This window comes from Lactuca sativa, chromosome 3 (assembly GCF_002870075.4).
Source record: "Lactuca sativa cultivar Salinas chromosome 3, Lsat_Salinas_v11, whole genome shotgun sequence".
Classification (NCBI taxonomy): domain Eukaryota; kingdom Viridiplantae; phylum Streptophyta; class Magnoliopsida; order Asterales; family Asteraceae; genus Lactuca; species Lactuca sativa.
In genome coordinates, this window is record NC_056625.2 from 31,729,572 (window position 1) to 31,753,300 (window position 23,729).

The 23,729-nt window shown below is 41.1% G+C and overlaps 1 protein-coding gene across 3 annotated transcripts; it reads left to right on the top strand.

Annotated features, from left to right (window-relative positions):
- The first annotated feature begins 16,177 nt into the window (after window positions 1–16,177).
- LOC111917302 (probable polyamine transporter At1g31830) lies at window positions 16,178–23,273 on the top strand. Of its 3 annotated transcripts, XM_023912999.3 has the most exons (3): window positions 21,041–21,256; window positions 21,526–21,565; window positions 21,667–23,273. In XM_023912999.3, exons 1-3 carry the CDS (start codon window positions 21,231–21,233, stop codon window positions 23,131–23,133), a joined length of 1,533 nt encoding a protein of 510 aa, XP_023768767.1. In that variant the 5' UTR covers window positions 21,041–21,230; the 3' UTR covers window positions 23,134–23,273. The 3 variants fall into 3 exon arrangements, with proteins under 3 accessions (XP_023768766.1, XP_023768767.1, XP_023768768.1); XM_023912998.3 differs by lacking the exons at window positions 21,041–21,256; window positions 21,526–21,565 and adding an exon at window positions 16,178–16,757; XM_023913000.3 differs by lacking the exon at window positions 21,526–21,565 and having other exon boundaries at window positions 21,055–21,256.
- The last annotated feature ends 456 nt before the right edge of the window (window positions 23,274–23,729 follow it).

The following is a 23,729-nucleotide window of genomic DNA, read 5'->3' on the forward strand; positions in this document are numbered from 1 at the left end:
TATGCCAAGTTCTCCAAATGTGAGTTTTGGTTGCGCGAGATGCAGTTTCTTGGGAACCTCATCAATCAGAACGGGATTTTAGTAGACCCGACCAAGGTGGAGGCCGTGATGAGATGGGAGGTTCCGAAGTCTCCATCCGAGATTCAGAGTTTCCTGGGATTAGCGGGCTACTATTGGAGATTCATTCAGGACTTCTCCAAGATAGTCGTACCACTGACGCGGCTGAATAAGAAAGCCATGGTCTTTTGATGGGGGCCTGAACAGCAGGCATCATTCGAGGTTCTGAGACAGAGATTGTGTGAGGCGCCAATCTTAGCCCTGCCAGAGGGCGTAGAGGATTTTGTGGTATATTGTGACGTGTCCATTTCGGGGTTGGGCACGGTACTGATGTAGAGAGGTCATGTCATTGCCTACGCTTCGAGGCAGCTAAAGCCTCACGAGGCGAACTATCCGGCGCATGATTTAGAGTTGGGGGCGGTGTTCTTCGCCGTCAAGATGTGGCGACATTACCTCTATGGGGTTCGGTGTATCATTTACTCGGACCACAAGAGTTTGAGGTGCCTCATGGATCAGCTGAACCTAAACATGAGGCAGCGTCGGTGGCTCGATGTGGTGAAGGATTATGACTGTGAGATCCTTTACCACCCGGGGAAGGCCAATGTGGTGGCTGATGCGCTTAGCCGCAAGGTGGCGCTGATCAGGGATATTTGCATGCGGATGACAGTGGTGACCCCGCTTTTAGAGCGGATTCGGAAGGCCCAGCAGGAGGCCATGAAAGAGGAACATCGGAAGAGTGAGCGCATAGTGGGTCAGGTTTCCTCCTTCTACTAGATAGCATGGGATTATTGTCATTACACCGCAGGGTGTGGGTGCCGTACCTCAGAGTTGTGCGCCAGGTCTTGATGGAGGAGGCACACAAATCTCGATTCTCCATTCATCCCGGGGCGACGAAGATGTATAGGGATCTTCGTCTGGACTATTGGTGGCCATGCATGAAGCAGGATGTGGCTTGGTACGTCGAGCGGTGCTTGACCTGCAGGAAGGTCAAGGCCGAGCATCAGAGACCGCACGACAAGATGCAGCCGTTGGATATCCCGTTGTGGAAATGGGAAGATATTACGATGGACTTTATCATGAAGCTACCCAGGATCGCACGGGGAGTGGCTTCTATATGGGTCATTGTGGACCGGTTGACCAAGAGCGCCCATTTTATCCCAATTCGGGAGAGCATCTCAGCCGAAAAGTTGGCCGACATCTATATCAGGGAGGTAGTGGCGCGGCATGGGGTGCCCGTATCAGTGATTTCAGACAGAGATGTGCGATTTACTTCCAGATTTTGGAAGAAGTTCCATGACGAGTTGGGTACTCGTCTGCATTTCAGCACCGCTTTTCACCCGCAGACGGATGGTCAGAGCGAGCGGACCATCCAAACGTTAGAGGATATGCTGCGGGCATGTGTTATGGATTTCGGAGGTAGTTGGGATACCTACCACCCGTTGGCGGAGTTCTCATATAATTATAGCTATCATGCAAGCATCGACCGCCCTCCCTTCGAGATGTTGTATGGAAGGAGGTGCAGGACCCCGATATGTTGGGGAGAGGTTGGCCAGAGGGTCATGGGAAGCACCGAAATGGTGTTCTAGATGATAGAGATGATCCAGCAGGTCCGGAGTAGGCTCCAGGCTGCCCAGAGTCGGCAGAAAAGTTATGTCGACAAGCGTCGTTCATACTTGAAATTCCGAGTCGAGGATATGGTTCTCCTGAAGGTGTCGCCGTGGAAAGGCGTCATCCGATTCAGGAAGAGAGGCAAGTTGGGCCCAAGGTTCATCGGGCCATTCAGGATTGTAGCTCGGGTGGGCAAGGTAGCGTACAGGTTGGATCTGCCAGCCGAACTCATCCAGATCCACAACACTTTCCACGTCTCTCAATTGCGGAAGTGTTTGGTAGACGACTCGACAATGGTGCCTTTGGAGGATATTCAGGTCGATGACAGCCTGAATTACATCAAGCGGCCTGTGGCGATCCTCGACAGGAAGTCGAAGGATCCAAGGAACAAGAGGGTGGAACTCGTGAAGGTGCAATGGCAGCACCGAAAGGGATCGGAGTGGACTTGGGAGCCGGTGGAAGAGATGATGGAGCATCACCCCGAGCTGTTTCAGGATCGAGCAGCATACTTCGAGGACGAAGTCTGAAATAAGTGGGGGAGATTTGTAGCACCTGGCTCCTGGTACGTACTCCTTGTGATTAATATTTTAATTTTATGCATTTTTACCTTGGACTTGGCGAGTTGAAGGACCAACTCGCCGAGTAGGAGCGGGATAAGGCGCGGGGTTTGAACTTTGTACTCGGCGAGTCGGTCCCCGGACTTGGCGAGTAGACCCTGTTTGGACAAAAACCCTAATCCGGGCATCTGCACCCTATTTAAACGCTCTAACTTGGACTCCTTAGTCCCTAACACTTCCGGAGAGATGTAGAAAGAAACCCTATCCCCCATATTGTTCTTGAGCATGATTTTGGCTTTGTGGAGAAGGTTTGGAGCTTAGAGGAAGGAAAAGGAGGTTGAAGTGTGCAAGGAGGGGAGGTAGATCCGGAATCTACACTGTGAGAAGCTTCCATTCGGGTAGAAAAGTTCTTACCTTGATCATTAGTTCATTAGATCCCCTTTTTGTCCCAAATTAGTGGTTTCAAGCCCTAAAACCTCAAATTCCATGTATTTATGCTTTAAGTTCTGAAAGGACTTCAGATTGGGATCTTATGGACATCCTAGAAGTATAAAGTCTTTGTGGTTGGGGTTATTGAGGTCCCTATTGAGTGTATGACCCTTTAAAGAGTGTGGATTTGCCTTCTTGAGCTCATAGGGCCATGCATGCATGTAAAGTTTGCAACTTTACGTGATAAGCATGCCCTAGGAGCATAGATCTATGGGTTAGAAGCGTTGCATGTCTCAGTTTTGGTCTGTATGGGAAGTGGGTCGAAGGGACTCGGCGAGTCCCAAAGTGGAACTCGGCGAGTTCTATGAAGATGGTCTTATACTCGGCGAGTTGGATGAACAACTCGGCGAGTCCTATGAAGATTGCCTGGAGCTCGCCGAGTTGTTCTTCAAACTCGGCGAGTCATATGAACTTTCACTAAGTAAGAGGGGTTTAAGTGTTGAAGGTCCAACCCTACGTATTTGCATGCGGAATTAGCAGTGTAACGTAGTCCCAAAACCCCAAATCCTCTTACGTGATGTTCTGGTGAGGATTGGAAGCGAGTAGGAGATCTGCTCGTGGAACTCGGCGAGTTGCTCTCGGACTCGGCAAGTCGGATCATGAGTCGGTTCCATAGTCCCGAGTAGTGAGTCAAGGGTGACTCAGTGAGTGGAAAGAGAGACTTGGCAAGTAGGACCAGGTTAGTAGAAGAAGGACTCGGTGAGTCTGTGCCACGACTCGGCGAGTCCAGTCAATTGGGAGTTGACCTTGGACCAGGGATGGGCTAGTCAATTGACCTAAGGATATTTATGAGTGGCTAATCTATGTTTATGGGTTTGTAGCCGGAGGATTACCGGTGCAGCAGCCAGACGTCTAGTAGTCGGACTTTCGGTAGCTATTCTTCGAGGTGAGTTTCCTTCCAGTAGTAACGGGTCTAAGGCACTAAGGCCGGCCCGATTAGACGATATGCTAGCGTCGGAGTGTGGGTAGAGCCCATATCTCATGGTCAAGTTTGATTATGATATATGCCAGTATGATAGATTTGTCTATACTCGTTGTCTTTGTGATACTTGTATGTTATGGATTAGCAGCTGAGTGTGGGCGAGGCTCGTATCTCTCTGATAGCGGAGTGTGGGCGAGGCCCGTATCTCCTAGCTGTTCATTGTATGTTTGTATGGTATGAGGTATTATGGGGGAACTCACTAAGCTTCGTGCTTACAGTTTTCAGTTTTGGTTTCAGATACCTCTTCTTCGAAGGGGAAGGAGCTGGCGCGGTAGCGGCCCATCACACACATGCCTCGTATTCCGCACAATGAGATCTTCCTGGGGATTTGTAGTCTAACATTATTATGTTTATGAAAATGTTTTCCAGACATGTGATATCTTTTATGAAATGTTATGATCGGTGACGCTTTTATTTCTAAATGCTTTACTAAGTATATGTTTTAAAAATGAAATTTTTGGCTCGTATTTTTGGGACGTTACAGCGCAGCTGCTAATATTATCACTTAGGTGCAGCTGCCAGAATTGGGACATTTTCTATGAGGCGCTTCTGCCGGTATTGACCTTTAAACGCTACTGTCATGGTCATAAGGCTCCCTATTAGGCGCAACTGTCGATATTGTCCTTAAAGCGCAGCTGCTGGGACGTTTACCGTAGATCTAAAACATCTATGGGTTATGGCCCAGCTACCAGTGCTCATCAATAGGGTACTAGGTCCATTGCTGCCAATGTTTACCTACAGGGCACTAGGTCCATACTACTAATGTTCCTTTATTTCAGCTTTTATCCCTCATCATTCATCTACCCATGTTTTAACCAACATATTTTGTAGATATAAAATACTTTATACAATTTACATAATTTAAAACAGGTATAAAAATCTTTCACCAGCATAGACAACAAGTATTCAGACAATATGCACACAAAGCACGTAATTTATATTAAAATACTTCATATCTATGTGTAAGATGAAAGGGACCATGCACTCACTTGATACGGTGGCGACTCAGCACTCGGAAAGCGCTTCGATACTCTCAAAACAATTTTCCTTCGATAAAACCTAGTATCAATACCACTAGGGTTTAGTCTAACGATAACCGCGACTAATTAATAGTCTGACCATTATTATCATTATATAAGCGTTAAACGATACTTATATAACTCATAATAATAGCCCAAATAATTATTTTAAGTACCTAATAACATTACTATAATTATTTGAAAGCTATATTAAAAATTGCATAGGCATAGCTCACTTACAACAGATTTTAAAGAAAACCGGGAGTGTTTCCGAAACCAAAAGACCCTTTTTCTCGGGACTCCGGGAGCCTCGGGGCTTCCTTTGGGTGCTAGGGGTTTTATCTAGGGTTTAGGAGGGTTTAGGAGAGCTAGAGAGAGAAAAAAACTAGAGAGAGAATGAGAATTGGTGTGATTTGCTCGGCAACCCTCGCATGTATTTATAGTCGCGAGCCTCGGACGTACGCTAGAAGTAGTCCTTGGCTATGCGGGGCGTAGTCTTCGGATAAGCCCCAACTCGAATCCAGCTGTCTCGCACTCCAGAATAGGATAATGACCGAAGGTACGCTGGGCGTACCAACCTCGGACGCGGGGCGTAGGGCGAAGCGAGGCGACGTGGCGTGATCCAAAGGGTGCTCTGCGATCAGCGATGGACAGTTGCGATGAGGCCACGTCATCCAATCTCGCATCAGACTTCGTGATTTCGATTCCAAACTTTAAAAATTTGTATCTTCCTCATACGAGCTCCATTTTTGACGTTCTTTATATCCACGTGAAGGCGGGAACGTACTCTACAACTTTTGTTTAGACTCTGTCGACTAATTTTGATTTATTTTAAATTTTATATTTTTAACAGGCCGGGACAGGATTGGTCCGCTAAAAATCCATAACTTCTTCATCCGACGTTCGTTTTCGTCTGTCTTTTATCGTTACGCATTGAGATCTTCGATTCTCGTTTAGATTGTGTCGGCTAAAAACCGCTCGATCTAATTCGAATTTCGGGTTGTACACTGCTAAGCCGAAACTTGAAAAATCATAACTTCTTCATACGAAGTCAGATTTGGGCGTTCTTTTTATGGACGCTCTCGGTTTAACGTTTTCTACGAATTTCATTTAGATTGCTAAGGCTAAAACTCGCTTTATCGTAAATTCACTATTTATGTTTCCCCGGTGTCGTGCCGGTTCCGTCGCAAAACTTCGACGGGCCATAACTTCTTCGTTGTAACTCAGATTTCGGCGTTCTTTATATGTACGGAACCCTTGAGACATATTCTACAACTTGGTTAATATTATTTATTCTAAATAATATTTTGTCGAAAAGTCATTTTCGACACTTATTGCCTTTAAATTGTCTAACCCGGATCTATGAGCGTTACACTTTGGTCGTCCAAAAAGGCCTTAATACATGGTATTAATCCATTAAGACCTCCTAAAAAGAACAAGGAAACAAACTAGCTAAAGGGACCTCATTTTCATGCCTTAGGACCCATCCTAGGGTCTGAAAGGACAACCCAACACATCTGAAACAAAGCATGCACAGTATTGGGACTTTTGGGACAAGAAGAACACCAAAAAGCTACCAAAATAAGATCTAAACAATCCAAACATAAAGGTAGAAGCTTTTTACCTTCTGGAGCTTCTTTATAAAGTGATGATCCAAGATCTACTAGCTTGCTTCGCTCTCCAATCACCTTGATGCAACATCTTCTTCTTCAACCACACAAGAAACACACTCTTAGCTCACAGACACATACACTAGAGAAGTTAAGGTTTGCCAAAAACGATTCTAGAACTTGGAGGCTGAATAGATGGGGGGGGGGGTAAAGGGTCCAAAATGATGCTTAAATACTCTACAAATCCTAAAAGTTAGGGTTTTCATCCGGACACACGTACACCCAACATACATATGTGTATGCCCAACATATTAGGGTACCCCCTGGTACGCTTAGCATACCCACATGTACGCCCAACGTACAACTCAAGCTCCCAAGAATTTACCAATTTTCCATTAGGGCTTCTTAGGGCTAATTCCAACCAATTTCAAGGACTAAAATAACATATATAATTACCAAAGGAATGATTTGAAAATAATTGAAAACCCGATATGTTACAACTCTCCCCCACTTGATCTAGACTTCGTCCTCAAAGTTTGTTGCAACAAACTGATCCAGGTAATGCTTCTGCATCTCAGCCTATGGCTCCAAGTCCACTTGGAGCCCCTCTAATGTTGTCATCACCTATACCAGAGGTAATTACTTGCTCCTCAAAACCTTCACCTTTCTCTCCAAAAAAGCTACGGGCCTTTTAACATAGTTCAGGCACTCATCAACCTGAATGTCATCTAGTGACACAACCACAACCTCATCCAATACGCACTTCCGCAACTGCAAAATATGGAAAGTGTTATGGATCTGACTGAGCTCCTCGGGAAGGTCTAATCTATGGGCAACCTTGCCAATCTTTGCTATAATCTGAAATGGTCTGATATATCGGGGGCCTAACTTCCCCCTCCTCATGAAGCGAATCACACCTTTCCAAGGAGAGACATCCAGCAACACCATGTCACCGACCCGAAACTCTAACTTAGATCGGTGCCGGTCAGCATAGTTTTTTTTGCCGACTCTGAGTAGTCTGCAATCTCTGCCTAATCTGCCGAATCATCTATGTAGTTTGCAAAACCACTTCGGTCTGACCCACGACCCTGTGACCAACCTCGCCCCAACAGACTAGGGTGCGACATCTCTGCCCATACAAAAGTTGAAAAGGCAGAGCACCAATGTTGGAGTGGAAATTAGGAGTCCCATCTCCCACCAAAATCAATAACACATGCTTGCAAAATATCCTCGAGAATCTGAATGGTCTGCTCACTCTGGTCGTCGGTCTACGGATGATAAGTTGTGCTGAAATGCAGCCTCGTGCACAGTTCCACATGGAACTTTCTGCCAAAAAACGGGAGGTGAACTGAACATCACAGTCTGAAACAATGGAGACTGGGACCCCATGGCGAGCAACAATCTCGCGAATATGCACATCGATCAACCTATCGGCTGACGAGCTCTCCCGAATCGCCAGGAAATGAGCACTCTTGGTCGATCGATCCATGATGACCTAAATAGCATTAAAACCCTTTGACATCTTCAAAAACTTGGTGATGAAATCCATCGATATATGCTCCCATTTCCACATGGGAACCTCCAGAGGTTGCAGCTTGCCATGCGGCCTCTGATGCTCTGCCTTGACCATCTTGCAGGTCAAGCACCTCTCAACATACCAAGTGATCTCTCTTTCTCTCTCTCTCTCTCTATCTCTCTCTTTCTCTCTCTCTCTCTCTCTCTCTCTTCATGCAGGGCCACCAATAGCTCAACCGCAGATCCCGATAAATATTGGTGGGCCCCGGAAGGATAGAAAAACAAGACTTATGAGCCTCATCCAACACAATCTATCAAACCCCACCAGACATAGGAACCCATACCCGACCTCAATGATTCAACAAACCACGGCTGTCCAAAAAAAACCAGGTGATCTCGCCTCTGATCCTCTCAATCTTCCAATTTTCTTCCCGCACCCCCTCGACATGAGCCTCCGTAATCAACCCCACTAGTGGAGAATCCACATATATACTCATACATGACACCTATATCCTCATACATGACACCTCAACAGAAGATCCAACCGACTTGCAGCTCAGGGCATCTGCCACCACATTTGCTTTACCCAGAAAGTAAAGGATCTCGCAGTCATAATCCTTGACTACGTCCAGCCACTTGCGCAGCCTCATCTTCAAGTTCGGTTGATCCGTAATATACCTCAGACTCTTGTGGTCTGTGTATATGGTACAACGGACCCCATGGAGGTAATGTATCCAGATCTTGAGGCGAATACCACCGCTCCCAACTCCAGATCGTGAGTGGTGTATCTCATCTCGTGCGACTTCAGCTGCCATGAAGCATAAACTATCACTCATCCCCATTGCATAAGGACTGCTCCCAATCCGGTGATTGATGCATCATAAAAACCAAAAAAATACTTAACTCCCTCCGGGAGCGTCAACAGTGGCGCCTCGCAGAGTCGCTGCCTCAGAGTCTCAAATGTAGTCTACTGCTCAGGGCCCCACCGGAAATCCACCCCCTTCCTCATCAGACGAGTGAGGGGTACCACAATCTTGGAGAAATATTGTATGAATCTCCGGTAGTACCCTGCAAATCCAAAAAAGCTCTTGATATCCGAGGGAGATTTTGGAACCTCTCACTGCATAACCGCCTCGATCTTGGCTGGGTCAACCAAAATCCCCTTCTGGTTAATGAGGATTCCAAGGAACTGGACCTCTCATAACCAAAACTCGCGCTTCGAGAACTTTGCATACAATCGTTCTCGCCTCAAAACTCCCAATAGCTCACGAAGATGCTCCTCATGCTGCTCTTTGGTCTTGGAGTACACCAAGATGTCATCTATAAACACGATGACCAAGTGATCGAGCATCGGTCTACATACCCGATTCATCAAGTCCATAAATATCGATGGCGTGTTGGTGAGCCCAAACGACATCACCATGAACTCTTAACGTCCATAACGAGTCCGGAACGCGGTCTTCTCCATGTCCTCCTCCCTAACCTTGACTAGATGGTATCCAGACCTCAGTTCTATCTTGGAGAACCAAGATGCTCCCTCCATTTGATCGAAAAGATCATCTATCATCGGGAGTGGATATCGGTCTTCACCTTTAACTTGTTTAAATCCCGGTAATCAATGCACGTCCGGTGTGAACCATCCTTCTTCCTGACAAAGAGAATTGACGCTCCCCACGGAGAACTACTCACACGGATAAACTGCTTGCCTAGCAGCTCCTGTAGCTGAGATAATAGCTCATACATCTCGGGTGGTGTCAATCAGTATGACGCCTTGGCGATAAGGGCCGCACCTGACACTAGGTCGATCCTAAACTCAACTTGCCTCTTCGGAGGCACTCTAGGAAACTCCTCTAGAGACACATCAACAAACTCTCTGACAACTGAAACATCCAAAATTGAAACCTGATCCTTGACCCGCGTATCCAGCACATATGCCAAGTAACTCGTACACCTGTGTTGAATATACTGTCGAGCCCTGACAACTGAGCAAAACCTTGAACCCAATCTGGTGCCCTCGCCGTAGTTCTCCCCTACTTGGGGTTCGAACTACCACCCGCTGACCCTCGCAGTCGATCATGGCATCGAAGTGACTCAACCAGTCCATACCCACAATCATACATACATCCCCCATGGGAATCGTAATCAAGTCTATCGGAAAGGATACCCCGAAGATCTCCAAAACGCAACCCAGATAGACTGAATAAGCATAAATCACGTGTTCGTTGGCGACAGAGACTCGCAACGGACACTCTAGCTCTCCTACAGGCAAACCGAACTCCCTACTGAACGATCGAGAGACAAACGACCGATTCGCCCCCGAGTCAAATAATACCAAAGCAGGCAAGAAGTTCACTAAAAATATACCTAATCATAGGTACAAACATATAAGTATAAAACAAATATAATCATCAAGATAAGGGATAGGAACATACCAACAACCACATCGGGCACTGTCCTAGCCTCCTCGACTGTAAGTTGAAAGGCACGTCCCCGAGCCTTCGGAGGCTCTGCTCTACCCTGACTCCCGTCTTTAATCCTCAGTGTAGTCGGCGCTGGAGCCTGCGCCAACCTGGCAGCGAGCAATAGACAGTTGGTCTTCACGTGACCAACCTGATCGCAGTGATAGGGGCTGGCTAGCGGCAATCCCTCACAAAGTGCCCCTCCTTGCTGCATTTGCGGCACGCACTACTAGATATACAAACTCCCGAATGGCCCTTCCCGTACTTCCCACAAGTGCGGCCGCGCTGACCCCCAGACCTAGAATCAGCGGTCTTGGGCCGCTTCGGTGCAGGCTGTAACTGCATTGGGGCTTGCTTCTTCTCACACAATTGTAACTCAATTTCAAGCTCACGACGACTAGCGGCCTCCTATAACTCCAACAATGTATCACAACGCTGGGCGACAACAAACTGTCGGATGTCGATCTTGAGCATGCTCAGATAACGTGTCATCTGAACCTGCTCGGAAGCAAACTTTGGACAAAAGATCGCCCTCTCGGTAAAACTATGGGTGATCTCTGCACCGACTCCACACCCTGTCTCAAATCCAAAAACTCATGTGTCAGCCACTCACGCTCAACCCATGGAATGTAGTGAGCACGAAACATCTCCCTGAACTGATCCCATGTAATTGCAACTCTCTGATCATTAGTATACGACCCTATCGTCAACCTCCACCAGTCCTTTGCTTCGGACCTCAGCAGGTTCAGAGCACACTTGACCTTCTGGTTAGCAGGACATGAGCATGTGAAGAAACATCCCTCTACGTCAGACAACCAACTCATGGATATGATCGGGTACTGAACCCCATAAAAAGTCGGGGGCTTTGTGTTATCGAAGTCCTGCTACTGAAAAGCCCGACTAGTCCCACTACCAGCGGCTGCGACGACAACCATCTTAGCAAGGGCTGCATAGCGCTCATCAAAATAATCCACCATAGCAGTCTTTATAAACCCAAACATCTCTGACAACTGTGCACGAAATAGTGTAGCAACCTCATCATGCATGATCTCTCGAATCCTGGTGTCCAACTCATCCTACCTCATCTGACTAATGGCCTCGGACACTGCTGGTCCATCCTGACCGCCATCTCCTGATCCCGATTTGGAACCGGTCACAAAACGCCTCATAACCACCATGGTGCAAATATACTAGGAAAATATCATAAATTCCATATAATAATCGGGGAACCAACTCCCAACAAAGCCCTAGGGGTTGTGACTTCCTTGCTACGCGTATAGATAACGTGCTTGCAGTAGTACGAACCCATACAACCTTCCACACATACCCATATTTGTCTCAAGTATCATCACAACGCCCTAGAAATATACATATGTATGGCGAGCCCTCAATCCTCACTCCTAGAGGAAGGCTAAATATCTCATAACTGGCCGACTGACCCCGCACAACTCACCCATGAAACTTCCACCAACCTCGCAGCACTCGTGTATGCTAGCCATACATAACGCTGGACCCTATATACATTCGAATATCTGATCCTTCCCTAAGCTCTTCATCAAACAAGAACAAGAAATAAGGCCAAACCAAACATTCTCAGGCTATAAGATCCTAATTATGTACAACTATGATGCATACACTAAGCAACTACAATAATGATGTCAATTTCATATAAAGAAAACCCTAGGCTATCAGGCATCATATAATCAGACAATTCTATCATGCAATTCTTGAAGATCCTTAGCCTATCACTAGCATGTTGTTCTAACATATCACAATATCAAATATACGTATGGTATTTTGGGGTCTACTTACTGGCTCCGGCTGATCGTACACTCTGGATCCTCCTTTAGTATTTTGAAAAGCATTTGAAAATCATTTTGAAAACCTTTTCCTTAGTTTGATACTGGATTCACACGAGTGTTCTTCTAATTCACTCAAACTAAGGCTCTGATACCAACTTGTAACATCCATAAAATTCATGAAAATTTAAAACTTTTTCAAACATCCAAAAACCATTATTTATTACAAAATGTTTTCAAAATAGTTTCATATCAGAGTATCTTAAAAATCAAAATCATAAAATGCGAGGAGGTGCATGATCAAGCCTTCTCCTTCTCGTGATCATCTGAAGTACCTGGAATAAAATCCAAAACTGTAAGCCTAAAGCTTAGTGAGTTCCCCCAAAATATCAGTGCCATACAAACCATAACCATATCATAACAAACAACATGCATATAGAGTCTACAGTATGACTGGACTGCCCTCACCGGGCCTTCAGTCTGTCTAGTCTACTCTCAGAACCTTCGGCATGTCTGGTCTTCCCTACCGGGCCTTCAGCCTGTCTGAACCGTTCTCCGGGCCTTCGGCCTGATTGGTATGCCCCATTAGGCCTGCAGTTTATCCGGGCTGCCCTGGGAATGTTGGCCTACAACACAAAGTAGGTCCGCCTCAACCCACCCCCAAGCATACAATCATCACATAGATAACAATGCTAGCATGTATAAATAGTCAATCGATCTAACAAATCACTAATCATAGCATCATCCTATATATCATGATAGCGACCTAACATGTCACTAAACATAGCATCATCATATATACCAGGATACCGACCTAACAGGTCAATAAGCATATCATCATACGATAACCAAGATAACAATCCAAAAGAAGGGCTGGCATTGGTGCCTTCGACCCTGTTGATATAGTGAGAAGAACTCGCCTCTCAATGTCGAACTGAACTGAGAAGATCAAACTCCCGACACACGCCTCTCAAACTCGAACACCTACAACCACCATTTATCAAGTCCCATACACTCCAAATTACCAAAATACCCCCACAAGTCAAACAGGTCAACCTTTGGTCAAAGTCAAAGTCAACGGTCAAGGTCAACAGTCCATGTTGACCCAACTTGTCAAGTGCAGCTTACATACTCGTCAAGTTCCTTCATAACTCAGAAAATCGCAAAAACCCGAGTAAACTCGCCGAGTCCATGCAACATCCAAAATATTGGGAAAACCCTAACCAACTCGTCGAGTTATCTGACTAACTCGCCGAGTTCATGCATAATCCAGAAAGCGGGAAACCCTCATCCGACTCGTCCAGTTAACTTTGCAACTCGTCGATTTCTTCAGTCCTTTTATCATTCAGACGCTTTTAAGCGAAACAAAGGCTCCAAACTGTAGATCGAGCCTCCTAGGGTGTAGTTACCAAGTAAAGTTGCTAACTTTACATGCATGCAAGGCTTTGAGAAGCTAAAACACTCAAAACTAATCTTAGGAAGAGGTTTAGGGCATGGAGAAAGGCCAAAGCTTCATAAATCTTGAGTCTTTAGGTCCACGAGGGCCTAAAGGTGTCCAGATCTGAACTCCTCACTTCAAAATGTGCTCAATACCAGAAATGCCTCAATAACAAGCTAGAAATGACCCTAAACTCTTGAATGAAGAGATCTATCAAGAAAATGATCAAGGTAATCTTCAAGTTTCTGGAAGTCGGGGTGTTACAAAGGTCCAACTCTCAAATCAGCCCAAAACACTCATACCTAGAAGTCTAAAGAGGGCCCAAACATTTAAGCCAAAAAGGTGGCCCAAAACCTGAAGTCCAAACAGGAGGTGTACGCGGGGCGTAACCCTTCGGTACGTTGGGTGTACTCCGTCTGGCATTGACCACCATCGGGATGGTTGACTCACTACGCAGGGCGTACATCACCTTACGCGGGGCGTAACCTCTCAGGTCTTAAAATCCTTATAAGTGCTTAATGGATTAAGCACCTAAGCTCAAACTTCAGATCCATGACTCAAAGGTACTCTAGAACCATAAAGTGTCAAACTTTAAGACTTTGGTTGTCCAAAAAGGCCTCATTACATGGTCTTAATCCATTAAGAGCTCCTACAAAGAACAACGAACCAAACTAGTTAAAGGGACCTCATTTTTATGCCTTAGGACCCATCATAGGGTCTGAAAGGACAACCCAACACGTCTAAAACAAAGCATGCACAATATTGGGACTTTTGGGACAAGAAGAACACCAAAAAGCTACCAAAACAAGATCTAAACAATCCAAGCATAAAGGTAGAAGCTTTTTACCTTTGGAGCTTCTTTATGAAGTGATGATCCAAGATCTACTAACTTGTTTCACTCTCCAATTACCTTGATGCAACTTCTTCTTCTTCAACCACACAAGAAACACACTCTTAGTTCACACACACACACACACTAGAGAAGTTAGGGTTTACCAAAAATGATTCTAGAACTTGGAAGATGAAAATATGAGGTGTAAAGGGTCCAAAATGATGCTTAAATACTCCACAAACCCTAAAAGTTAGGGTTTTCACCTGGACACACGTACGCCCAGCGTACTAGGGTGCGCCATAGTACGCTTCACGTACCCACATGTACGCCCAACGTACAACTCAAGCTCCCAAGAATCTACCAATTTGTCATTAGGGCTTATTAGGGCCAATTCCAACCAATTTCAAGGACCAAAATGACATATTTGATTGCCAAAGGAAGGATTTGAAAATACCTGAAAACCCGAGATGTTACAGCAGGAAGGGGAAGCGATGTGTACACCTTTGGAGCTAAGGGCTAAGGCAGTGGGTATACGGTCTATGCAAGCCCTCCATATGAAGGTAATCACTTTTATCAGAACCATTGTAATCCATATGAGTGGGTTGTCCGAGGATCTAGTAAATTTTGAATCAAATAATCTCCTTAAAAAATCGACATAAAACACACCATCAAAAAAGTGGTTAAATTTTAACTTATCAGGATTTGTAGAAGAATTTCGAATTAAATCCATCAACGTATGTAGCCGAGATAATTCTGAAAGTTCAAGAGAGCAATTTGGTAGTTTTTTCCAGGTCCCGATAAAACCAGTTGAACTAAAACGTTCAAAGACGAAGGCAGACTTATGCTTTTCGAGATTGGACAAGAGAAGGAACATATTCGAGAGTGCATCAGAGCCAACCTAATGGTGATGCCAAAAGAGAGTATCAGAACATGTATCGATTTCAGAGTAGAAAAGCGATTCAAAATCCAAACCTAGATTGCCAATGTCATCTTTTATCTTCATAATACTCCCCCAAGGACCGGGAAGAGATTTTTTTTCCAACTTCGACATAGGTTTAAGGTCCAAATTGTGAATCCCCCTGATAATTATGCACCAAAGTTTATCTTTTTTCGTCTTTAATCTCCAAATCCACTTGGCTAAAAGAGCCAAATTAAGTCCTCTAAGAGACCCGATACCTAAACCCCCATCTTCCTTTGATGCAAGTATAGTTGGCCATTCAACCCAACTGATTTTTTTCTTTTCATTTCTACCCTCATAAAAATCTCCTTCTAAGTTTTTCAAGGAACTCAATAACGCAAATAGGAGCTTTAAACAACGACAAAAAGTATAAAGGAAGACTTCCAATAACAAATGTCACTAAAGTTAGACGGCCGCCAAAAGAGAACGTTTTTGCCTTCCAATTGGAAAGCTTGGCTTGGACTCGCTCGATAATAAATTTCCAATTTTTCTTTAGACTCATATTTGTTCCACCGTTTTTCTTTTTGTTTGAAACGGTAAATCTAACCTACTCCTAAACATACACTTTAAATTCACATATGTCCACGACAGGAATTGAACCCTCAACTTCAAAGAGAGAGAACAACACCGAAAGAAGCCCCACCACACCCAGGTAATGTCAACTTAACTTTTCAAGAAAAAAATTAATTGATAAACATTAACTTTTAAAATATTTTATTAAGGTTTATAAAATTTAATACGTTATAAGAAAAAAGCTATATATACTAATCAAGCCTTATCAAATTCAACGTATTATAAATGCTTTTGTTTTATCGGTGAGGGATAAACAATGGTCATCTTAAAAGCTGATATCTTTTCACCTATGCTCAACTTCAATTGACGTCTTTGACCCAAAGATAACATCATAAATTCATAATAGAAAATTCCTATAAAAAAACCTGAATACCCTTCGCAAAATCCCAATCACATATGCCGATTCCCCCAACCCTCTCCTAATACCATAGTGTGGAGTGTGGACCATCATCAACCAAATCCCTTCTTCCCATTTCTTAATGCTTACCTTGCCAATTGCCATCGTTCTCAGTGCATCACTACACGACACTGCTGTACTACCAAATCAAATCCTCTCTCTCACTGCATCAGATTTCCACTAACGAAACCGAATCGAAACTTTTTGTGTCCTTTGTTTAATGCTCTGATATGGCGCCAACAACCGCTATATTAACAACACCATCAAAACGGAGCACAGAAGCACCTCCGACTCTTTCCCCAGCCGATCCTACACCTCCGTCGATTTTCCCGGCAAAAACTTCCGTCGATTTCACCAACAAAGTTACAGTTGCCGATGGAGGGACGCTTAAAGCTTCGACGCCTGAATTATCTGCCAAAAGCTCCGTTGAAGGCACCAACAAGGTCAATGTCGACGGTGATGAGGTAATTCATTTATTTTTGCTTATTAATTATTATTTTATTTGTTTCTTGATATGCGTGGCTTGATTTTGATTGTTTGGAAGTTAGGGGTCAAATATTTATTAAACATTAAATGCATTTAGATTTGGGTGAATTTCTTTTTTTATTTATCATTAAACGTGAACTTGTGCTATAGAATTAATGGGACATGGAATGATTAGATTTTTGGAACCTTAAAGTGAAATAAGCATGCTCGTATGTGGGCTTTTTATGATTGCAATCAATTAAAAAACGATTTTCACAACTTTATTGTTCATACTGTTCAAACAAATCTGCTTCGCAAGCAAATGCATTAAGCATTTAATTGTAAGATTAATGACTTATTTGTATCATAAAATTATTATGTTTCATTAATTTACAGTGAAGTAGACTTTTTTTTTATTAATTAAATTACATAATAATCTTTAAATGTGTTTCCTATTTTCGTAAAAACGTGAAATTTTTTTACACAAACAAGATATTAGTTATTAACCATTAATTATTGATACATGGGATGTGGAACTATTATAAATCCAATATAATTATCAAGAAATTGAGTATTTGATATGATAACTTAAAAATTTTGTATTTCGGATACTAAAATTTTATTGGATGATAAAAATGGTAATTTAAATGTGGTTAGTGAATATATAAATATTATTTTACATGAAGAATGTAATAGGCCCGACCAAAATGGACTTGTGGGGGGCTACTTGAGAGTCATGATATGATATTATATGGTGATAAGGTCAAATTGTTGCTTAAGCGTGCAACTGCATAAACTTTACTTTTTTTTAATTTTTATCGGTGGGTTGTTGTTAGAATATTATTAAAAGGTAAAACACTTTATCAACATGGTTATTTTTATTATTATTATTGTTATTATTTTAAGGAGTTATTCTCCGTGCGTTGATTGTTGACATTTTTCTTTTTCGTTAAAATATGTTTTACCCAATTCATGTAAGAAACAGTATGTATGAAGCGTATGACTAAAAATCTTAATATCATATTAAGGTATGATATGAGAAAGTAGTTAAGGAACATTTGAATACAAGTTTGACCCTAGTGTAGTATCGGGTTCCAGAATATGTGCAGATTCGATTGATGATGAGCTCAGATTCATGCTCATTATCAACATAAACATGAATCTAAGTTGATTAATTCATCGCAAAAGAATACAAAAAGAATACAATATTGTTCATTAACTTTTGAATGATATAACCTTTTTTCGTATGCTTATTTGGTATGATGATATTTTAAAGTGGTTTTCCACTTAACATTTGGTGTTTTTTTTCCTTTCTTGAAATTCAGTATTTTTCTTGTTTCATATTTGTTTTCTTCTTCTCGGATAATGTTTCTAAAACCATACATTATTTATAATTATAAAATACATATTGAATTTGTATAGGAGTAACATGATTTATTTTAAATTTGAAATAGATAAATCTCTTTGAATGCACATAGCTCACCGTTTTTGAGTTGTAAAGTGAAAACCACTCATTTGGTCCCCTTGTTGCCCTTCTTCTTTCTATTTCCTTCGTATTTTTTTATGGACTAATTCGACATTAACTTTTAAGAAATCAAAAAGTGAGGACATTCATACTTCCCAAAGCAAAATCCTTTTTTGAAAATCTATGATGACTTTATTTGATTAAAGTACCCGTGATTATTAGTGTTTAATGGACTTAGTAAATAACAATTGATATGGTTTACAAGTCATGTTGTTTTTCCATTATCTTATTATCTTAAATAGACCATATATCTTTGTTATGTGGTTGGTAATGAAAAGAAAAACATAATCGTGACATATGTTAAAGTGTGTTTGTTTTATAATGCGTGCCTATTAATTTGTTCTTTTTCCTATTTTAAGAAATGGAAACAAAGTCGATTTAACATAATAGGGGCTTTTTTTTTGAGACATTCCCCTTATACAAATCTTAAATGAAACTACCTTTTTTTTTCATTAATTTATTCGGATTGTTTGTTTTGAAAATAGAAAATGTTAATTATTTTAGTGTCACTTGGTCAAGATAGTGTAATGGAATTTACAAACACCAATGAAGTTTATGTTTTGCTTGTGAGGTAGCGCCCCAACCTGAAAATTAATCTTCATAAGGAAAATTTTATGGAAAGCATTATTTTCGGATAATATTATCTGATAATTATCTTAAAATCAACATCCCTTAATAAAATCAATATTTAATGTTGAATGATCTCATCTTTGGTAATCTTAAGAATTCAAAAGGCTTTAAAGCCCAAGTTAGTCGTCTCATATCAATGTCTTGAAACAAGACTATTCTCTAAATAATTATCCTCATAATCTGTATTTCGTGTAATCTAGACATAAAGTCGAAATACATGTTCAAAAAGTGATCAACCGATCGTTCAAGCAATGCTACTAATTGATTTCAGAAATCTTCTTGTCTTCTTTACCTTAACGGAAAAAATATCTATTGTGTAATCTTCAATTCACTTGACAATATATAAATCTATGATTTGGATTTACAACCTTTAAGTTGATTTGAATAAATCAAACAATTAACATAAATGTCAAGCAAATAGAATATATAGCAGATTTTAGTTTTTTACCTCCAAAAATTATGTAACCGTTAATATTGATCGGCAACTAGCTGAAATATACATGTTGTTGCATATTATATAAAATATAACATTATTTGCAAAACAAAGCTATTGGAGGAGAAAAGTTAGTATTAATTAATAGTAAATAAAAACGTATGTTTAAGCTTTAATACGAATATACTGATCTGTGGATGAACGAATAATACTTCCTAATTTTCATGCTAACGAGGAAGAATGTTTTAGTATGGACTAAACATATCAATGTGTTTCTTGTTTGATTATATTAGTATTTATGTTACTAAATTATTTGACTATTTTTGATCCACGATCTAAATTCAACCTATTATAATCAAACATGGATGTATCACCATAAATTGTTTTCATAATATATTAGTCAACTCAACAATGAATTATGACAGCTTCATATTATATTGTCCCATTATATGTAAAAGTATATTGTTAAGAAAAATAATTATATAAAAGGAGACTCAATTAATGAATATTCCTACATTAGTATCTTGATAGATTTCATTTGTGCACAACAGAAACCTCTTTGTTATTTTCAATGTTTCACGTGAAAAAGAAACATATTTGAAGTTTATAAGTTTATTGGTTAAAATTTAGTATTTCACTTGCATATCTTATACAACTCTTTAACTTATAACTCAACAACTTAGGTTGGTTCGAGAATGAGTTTTTAGAAGTTTATTTTATTTTCTTATTTTTTTTAAGAAAAACTTGAATTAAAGAAAAAAAAAATAGTTTAAACAAAAAATTTAAATCTAAGAACTTTTTAGCTAGTTTTTTTAGAGGTTTTAGCTTTTAAATTTCATATCTAATGTTATTTTAATCTTGTCGAAAGTGACAAATAGTTATAAACAAATAAAAGTTATAGCTTCTGATTTCTAGCTATTAATTATTGGCTTAAAATTTCCGACTATTATCTAATTTTGCCAAATACACCATTAAGTTTCATAATACTCGATCTTACAAGACAGCAAATTAAAATTAAAAAAAAAAAAAAAAATAGTTCTTGTCAATTTGGTTTACGATTTACGGTAAAATAGCCTTATTTTCACTTATATAAAATAACCATTATTTTGCAAAGGCTAATATTTATTTTGAAATTAACCTATCTTATTGACTTTCAATTTCAGATTTTTATTTTATTTTTTTTTATTTTTTTATTTTTTATTTTTTTTTTGAAATCTCTCGCAGTAATACATCTTAATTTTGGAAATCTCTCAATATTTAGATTATTTTCCCATTTTTTTGGAAATCTCTCTCACTAACACATTTTCATGTAATAGAAGCCCGGTTTTGCTATGTAATTTTAAAGATACCACAAAAAGGGAAAGACGTTCATAATGAATTTCGCAATAATATAGAGAATTTTGTGGTATATATGTATAGCAATTCCACAATGTTTAAAAAGATAAAGAGCAATTTTTCGTAATATAAGAAGAAATTTTTTGTGATATATTTTGATGTGAGACACTATACCAAATAATAAATTTTGAAATATAATGAGCTTTTTTAGTTTTTAATATTTTTTTATTGGATCATCCAAAATTAAAATGGATGTTACAACAGATTGCAAAATTAATAACTAATTTCGTAAAAAACGAAAAGGTATAGATAACGACAGATCATAAACCAATATAGTAAACTTTTAGAATTTACCTGTAAATCTAGAACTAGTGGAGTTTGGACTGATTAACGTGGCCACTTTAACCTTAATTCATCACCACGTGCTCTTTCCATTAGCCACGCCCACCCCCCTCTGTATCCCTCTTTCAAACCCCTTCACCCCTTCCACACGCAAATCAACTCTCATCAGATAGATCGATCTACCACGACACGACCCCCACCAATATCATGAACAGATTCCGCTCAATCTCGCGGTTCGTATTTAACTCTTTACCACACTCCTTCTTCCGATTCGTTTCTGCAACTTTTGATTCAATAACTGCAAGTGTTGATAGTGTTGAGCCCTTTTGAATCAAATGTTTGATTCAAGTAGTAACTCTACTTCACCCTAAATTCTTAATCATGATTGCTGCGGAAACAGACTAATGTTTATTAGTTATTAATCGATTGCTTGATCTAGTTTCAAATTCAATTTAACGTGAATTCAAGAAATTATAACGATTTCGCTTTGTAAAATTTCTAGGTTTCGCATGAAAAGGGGGTTAGGAATAGGAATGAACACGGTTAATGACTTTCTTAATTTTCTGTACTTTTGCTTATACAATCACCAAGCTGGTGTTATTCCACTCAACTGACTGTCTTGATTTTGATTACTTAAATGCAGAAATTGAAGAACGAGGATAATAGACACCCATCTGTCGCAATGGGGCATAATAGCGATGTAGAATACATCGGGATTACCGAATCCCCATCTCCTACCAGTCTTCCTACCAACAACAACAGCAAAAGAATCTCAATTTTGCCCCTAATTTTCCTCATATTCTACGAGGTTTCCGGCGGACCTTTTGGCGTTGAGGACAGCGTCCGGGCTGCCGGACCACTTCTAGCCCTGATAGGGTTCTTGGTGTTCCCATTCATATGGAGTGTCCCAGAAGCTTTAATAACCGCTGAAATGGGTACAATGTTCCCGGAAGACGGTGGCTACGTCGTTTGGGTGTCATCGGCGTTAGGACCGTATTGGGGGTTTCAACAAGGCTGGATGAAATGGCTTAGCGGCGTTATAGACAACGCCCTGTACCCAGTTCTGTTTCTTGATTATTTAAAATCCGGCATCCCAGCTTTAGCCGATGGTTACCCTCGAATTTTAGCCGTTTTAGCTTTAACAATCGCTCTTACATACATGAACTTCAGAGGTCTAACAATTGTAGGGTGGGTCGCTGTTCTTTTAGGTATATTCTCCTTAGTTCCTTTCGTAATTATGGGTTTCATTTCAATTCCCAAAATAGAACCAGAAAGATGGCTAGTTGTTGACTTACACGTAGTCGATTGGAATCTCTACTTAAACACCCTCTTCTGGAACCTTAATTATTGGGACTCCATAAGCACCCTCGCCGGAGAGGTACACAACCCAAAGAAAACCCTCCCAAAAGCCTTGTTCTACGCCTTAATCCTAGTTGTCTCCGGCTACTTCCTCCCTCTCTTAACAAGCACCGGAGCTGTCCCCCTCCACCGCGACCAATGGACCGACGGATACTTCTCCGACGTGGCCATGATGGTTGGCGGCGTATGGCTGAGATGGTGGATTCAGGCGGGTGCCGCCATGTCAAACATGGGAATGTTTGTCACAGAAATGAGCTCCGATTCCTTCCAACTTCTTGGTATGGCGGAACGCGGGATGCTTCCGGAATTTTTCGCGAAAAGATCCCGATATGGGACACCATCGATCGGGATCTTGTTCTCGGCTTCCGGTGTGATCTTACTTTCATGGCTGAGCTTTCAAGAAATTGTGGCGGCTGAAAACTTTTTATACTGTTTTGGGATGATTCTGGAGTTCATTGCTTTTGTGAGGTTGAGGATGAAGTATCCGGCGGCGTCTAGGCCGTATAAGATTCCGGTGGGGACAATTGGGTCGGTGCTTTTGTGTGTTCCACCGACGATATTGATTTGTGTTGTGTTGGCGCTTTCTTCGATTAAGGTTTTGGTTGTTAGTATGATTGCTATTGTTATTGGGCTTGGGTTGCAGCCGTTTTTGAAGTATGTTGAAAGGAAAAGATGGGTGAAGTTTTCGACAAGTGCTGATTTACCGGAGCTGTATAATGCTCATGAGAATAGTGAATCTTTGGTTTATTAGGTCGACTGCCATCGGTTGGTTGATTTGGGTGTGGGGTTGTGTGTAATGTGTGTGATAGTAGGTTGTCGTTGGCGGTTTCCGGTTACTTTTTGTTATTGGAAATGCTTTTTTATTTTAATATATAGTATCATTGTTTTCAACATGTTTGGAAACTGTCTTTACAGGAATTGGTTGCTAGTTTGATTTTTGGTCATGCTTCAAGCATTTTCTTTTAACTTGGCATTAAATGATGTTAGATGATTTTTCCACAAACCGTATACAAGTTGTGATATACTCGTCCGGTGGACACAGATCGACAAATGTTAAAACAACAGATTGATTTTAATTACTTTCATCTTTAGCATCTTTCTTTCATTTGTTCTCGTACTAGGTTTAAACCCGTGGAAACCACGGTTAAAAAAGAAAAACGAAATCGATAATTCAAAGTTGTAATGGCTAATCAAAAATTTGCAAAAAAGTTATTAATCACGTAACAATACATTTCAAAAATCATTCCCGACTTACCCTTAATATTAAACATCAAGCATTCAATCATCTAACTACATAATTGCATCAATACAACCATAACCACCACAACCAGTGGCGGACCTATGTAG